This window comes from Cinclus cinclus, chromosome 2 (assembly GCF_963662255.1).
Source record: "Cinclus cinclus chromosome 2, bCinCin1.1, whole genome shotgun sequence".
NCBI lineage: Eukaryota > Metazoa > Chordata > Aves > Passeriformes > Cinclidae > Cinclus > Cinclus cinclus.
Window position 1 is genome coordinate 2540260 of NC_085047.1, and position 4433 is coordinate 2544692.

The window sequence follows — 4433 nt, forward strand, 5'->3', positions numbered from 1 at the left end:
ATGGCGGGCTCGGGGCTGAGCGAGCGGGAGCGGGCGGGGTGCCGGGACCTGCTGGAGCTCCTGCGCACCGAGGAGCTGCTGGCGCTCACCGACACCGTCACCAACCGCCTGGTGCACCCGGAGAGCCGCCAAGGTGCGCGGGCAGCGCCGGGGCAGCGCCGGGCCGGGCCGGGCCCTGCCCCGAGCCCCCCCGTTCGCTTCCCCGGGCCCGGGGCTGCCCGGGGCTCGCAGGGCTCAGCCGGGGCGGGGGTCGCTGCCGGGAGCTTCCTCCTGCACAGCCCAGCAGCTCCGGGGTTTGGCTGCTCGGAGCTTGGGGTTGTTGAGGCCGAGGGAGCTGCGGTGGTGACGGGCTCCTAGCAGATCTTCAGCTCTGCACGCATCTTCTTCCTCTCAGAGCCCTGCGGTGAGCTGCGAGCGCGGCTCTGCCCTTAGTGCTTGGAAGTATTGAAAGCTTAAGAGTTTCTCGCTGTTGGCGTCACTCACATTTGCTTTCAGGTTTTAAAAGGGTAAAATACGAATCTACGTTGAACTGACTTTTTTGCAGAACACTTGCAGTTGTGACCTTCCCCTGCCGCTTTGTTGAAATTTATTTAATAGGACTTCATTTTTATGTGAGTTACCTGAGGCCACTGGGTTTGTTGCACTGATACGTAACTCATCCTAAAGCCTTGAGTATGTTTCATGTGATGTAACTAAAACCTGTAAGATTTGCCCAACACATTTCTTTAAAAGGTCTTTTGCCTGCAGGTTTTTTCTTTCCTTTTCCCCCCCTACTTTTTTGTGGTGATTGTTGATGGCATGAAAAGGTTTTTGTGTTTTCTTTAGCTGTTTCTTTCTGGTTGGATTTAGGGTTTTCATAGGTGCCATGTTAAGTGCTAGCATCAGTTCAGGTGGGACCTGTCTGCTGCAACTGCTTCAAAAATTAATTTAAGTTTGTCGTGTTTCCTCATTCTGCCACAGAGTCTTGTAGCTGAATTTTGTTTATTGTTGCCATTCAATGCTCTGTTGTTGTGCCAGGATGCATTTTCTTATGAGCATGGGAGTTATAGTCACATTAGTGTGGAAATAAAACAGATTTAATTCAGTTTCTGGCAGGCTTCAGGGAGGAGGTAGGACCTCACTTTTATGAACTACCGTGCATTGCTGAAACACTCACTGGAATTCTTGTCCAAGAAGAGTATTTGCAAGCCTGTGGGTGTATTCTGCGACTGATATGATGAGGCCGGATTTCAGTTTACAGACATTTCAGTCTCTTCATGCCCGTCACCTTGTCTTGAACTGTGTTTAGAAGTCAGGACTTTAAGAAATGGTTTAGGTTTGGGGGTTTATTGCAAAGGAAGGTAACTCCAACTCTAATTTCTTGCTTTGCAGAAGCCATTCATGCCATTCTGGTGTACAGCCAAAACGTGGAAGAACTTCTGAGGCGCAGGAAAGTCTGCAGAGAGATCATCTTCAAGTATTTGTCGGCGCAGGGAATTGCAGTGCCTCCTTCCTCGGAGAAACACCTCCTCATCGAGCGTGTGAGGCAGCTCTGGAGCGGGCAGCTCACGGCACGAGCCTCAGGGCCAGGGCACAGAAAACCTCCTGCACAGGTGAGTGCTGCTGCTGGAAATGTGTAATGGGTGGTGCTTGCACGTCTCACTTAGCGGCTTGTCTGAAGTTTCTTCTGTCTTCACTCTCAGCCAGGATTGAAAAACACAAAGGAGATGAATTTTCTCGTGTTCGGCCTTGGTTGTTGATTAAATTTTATCTGAAGTACAGAGAGTTCTGCAACAATTCTAGCTACCAGCTAAAAGTGAGCAGAATGGAGGCAAACCTTATAGCTACAAGGTCTCTTAAAGCTGAACAGTCCAATAGAGAATTAACACCTATATTATTTATACTTTTGACCCAATAACCAAATCCCGTGACCCTCAGTGCAGCACTAACTGTCCAACCAGAAACTACTACTTGAAAGCATGAAGAAGAAGGAAGAACAACACCAAAAAGGAGACAGCACCCCAAATCCTCCATGTTGTTCCATACCTATTACTATTTCATAAAAACCTCAAATTTAAAACCCTTTGCCATGTGAAATCACACACTTCTGTTTTACTATGCACCCGTGACTTTAACTCCATCACTCAAATTTGGAAGCCTTCTCCAAGGCCTTGGGTCAAAAGCAGTGTTCTCCAGGGGGTCAGTGTCAGAAAGCACAGAAATCTCAAAACCCCCAAGTTTCTGGGATCCAACAGAAATCCTCAGGGTGCTCAGCGTTGCTTCCACAGGACGACCAAAGCAAATGTGGCTCTGTACCTGTAGGAAGCTCCCTAATCTTTGTAACTCTTGGTTGGTTTGGTTTTAGTTGGGTTTGGTTGGTTGGTTTTTAAATTGCAACGTCTGAAGGTGTCTGCTCTTGTTTTCTACAGTATTTTACCTCTAATGTGGAGGATCTTCTCCATGCTTCAAATTTTGAAATTGTCCTATAGGCTAAAATACAAAATATTCACAAATATTTTGGTGGGTTCTGGGACAAGTAAAAACAGTATGAATGGCACAGTAATTCTGCAGAGGCCCTTGTGATTTTAGTGAGTTTATATATTGATAAAATATGCAGTTTCCAGCAGTGATGGGTCGGTGCCATTTGTTTTCGCTTGGTATTTGTAACACTTAATACAGCGTAAGGAAATGTGTTTTGGCAATAATAGGTTATTTTGAAGTTAAAATCTTTGCCATTTAGCAAATCTTTGTGGTGTAATGAACTTTAAGGGGTTTATTTGTGGTTCTAAGTGGCCACCTTGCTGTGGTTCAGAGCCCTCGTGGGCAGCAGCCCCACCTCCTGGGCTATGAGAGCTCTGTCCCTGTTGAGAACCTGTTGCACTGAGCTCTCACTCTGGGATTAACTCATGACAGGATTTAGCTGAGAATTTTTCTCAAAACAATTTTCTGAGTGCATAATTTAAGAAAAAAAGGGTTTCTCTTAGGAGAGTTCTTTGGTTGGTGATACATAAATAAAATACTGAAAAAACACAAGAAAGTTGATTTATCACATAGATCTTTCTTTGCATTTGTTTTCTCTTAATTCTCATCTACTTTTTCTTCACCACTTTGAAGAAATGGGAAACCTGGACCTGTGTAACAGAATTGGAAATTAATTTCAACTTGTGGTGAAACAAATATAGTATTTCTATACAGAATTCTCCAAACTTTTTGTGCTTAATTAGTTAATGCTTATAAACACAATTTAATACTTACAAGACTTTGGTGTTAGCAAACTTGACATTTGATTTACTGCTAAAAAAAATCTTTCTGTCAAGTCATAAATACTGAGAAGTCCTGCAGAGTAACTGTACATTTAGTCCCAAAAAATGTCACTTTCCATCCTTTCCCTGCCCTTTTTCAATAGACCCAGGATTTTCCTCTTCATTTGTAAAGATGAAGCATTAGATGCTGAAGCACTTTCTAGGTGTAATTCAAGGAACCTGTCCTGGTTCTCTACATTAGATAATCATGTTTGTATAAAAAATGGGGTTTTACTTTGTTGTTTCTCGTCAGGCACTCTGGCTCAGAACACTTAAAAGGTTTAATATAAGTATGTGCATGATTTGATGTTGCTAAACAGTTCTAAGAAAAAATTTGCTTGACTGCAGGGTCATGGAAATGGACAGAAGTCACCGCAAGACGACGTTGGTGGTCTAGGAGGAGAATTCTGCCAGTGGTACTTTGAACTCCTGAACTCTCAGCACCCTTTGGGAGTAAAATCTGAAGAGACATGGGGACCACAGCATTTTTGGGAGGATGCCAAACTGAAGTTCTGTTACAACACTTTGGAAAAAAACGTGGAACAGTATGTGGGTGCAGACATGGTGAGCCTGCGCCTGCTGTCCTTGGTTAAAGAAGAATGTCTCCTCTTCAACCCAAATCTGCATTCCAGTGGCCTGAAATGTGCCATGTCCCCTCATGGATTGGTGCTGGTGGCAGTGGCTGGCACAGTGCACAGAGACAATACTTGTCTCGGTGTCTTTGAGCAAATCTTTGGGCTCATCAGCTGCCCTGTGAGGAATAACACCTGGAAAATAAAACTGGTGAACCTTAAAATAGTAGGACAGAATGCTCTGGAGCCTGGGATGCAAATTGAAAAACCTTCCATAAAATACGAGTCAAACCAACTGAGAGAGTTCTACGATGGGAACGAACTAACTATTTGAACCCCAGAAATTCTGAGCATTTTATCACAGCTGGGTGAGGGGCTGGGTTGTTGATGCCGTGCAGTTTATCTTCTCTGAGTAAGATTTGCTGAGTGGCAAGCTGAGATACAGGGTATTAACACAGCTGATTCTTGTGGGCACTTTCCAAGAGCTAACAAATGTTTCATGGCTATTCCTTCCGGTTTTGCACTGTCCCTAGAGTGGAGTTTGCTTATTTACGGTTACATTTAAGTATGGGTTTGCATC

At 44.5% G+C, this 4433-nt stretch overlaps 1 protein-coding gene across 1 annotated transcript; it reads left to right on the forward strand.

Moving 5' to 3' along the window:
- C2H3orf38 (chromosome 2 C3orf38 homolog) lies at nucleotides 1-4187 on the forward strand. Its single transcript, XM_062511219.1, has 3 exons — nucleotides 1-133; nucleotides 1372-1592; nucleotides 3630-4187. The coding sequence occupies exons 1-3, from the start codon at nucleotides 1-3 to the stop codon at nucleotides 4185-4187; spliced, it is 912 nt and encodes a 303-aa protein (XP_062367203.1).
- The last annotated feature ends 246 nt before the right edge of the window (nucleotides 4188-4433 follow it).

What these genes read in the sequence shown, in the direction of transcription:
- C2H3orf38 (XM_062511219.1), top strand. Translation starts at nt 1, where the DNA reads ATGGCGGGCTCGGGGCTGAGCGAGCGGGAGCGGGCGGGGTGCCGGGAC. An exon ending in GCACCCGGAGAGCCGCCAAG is followed by an intron (nt 134 to 1,371) that starts GTGCGCGGGCAG and finishes CTTGCTTTGCAG; the next exon opens with AAGCCATTCATGCCATTCTG. An exon ending in ACAGAAAACCTCCTGCACAG is followed by an intron (nt 1,593 to 3,629) that starts GTGAGTGCTGCT and finishes GCTTGACTGCAG; the next exon opens with GGTCATGGAAATGGACAGAA.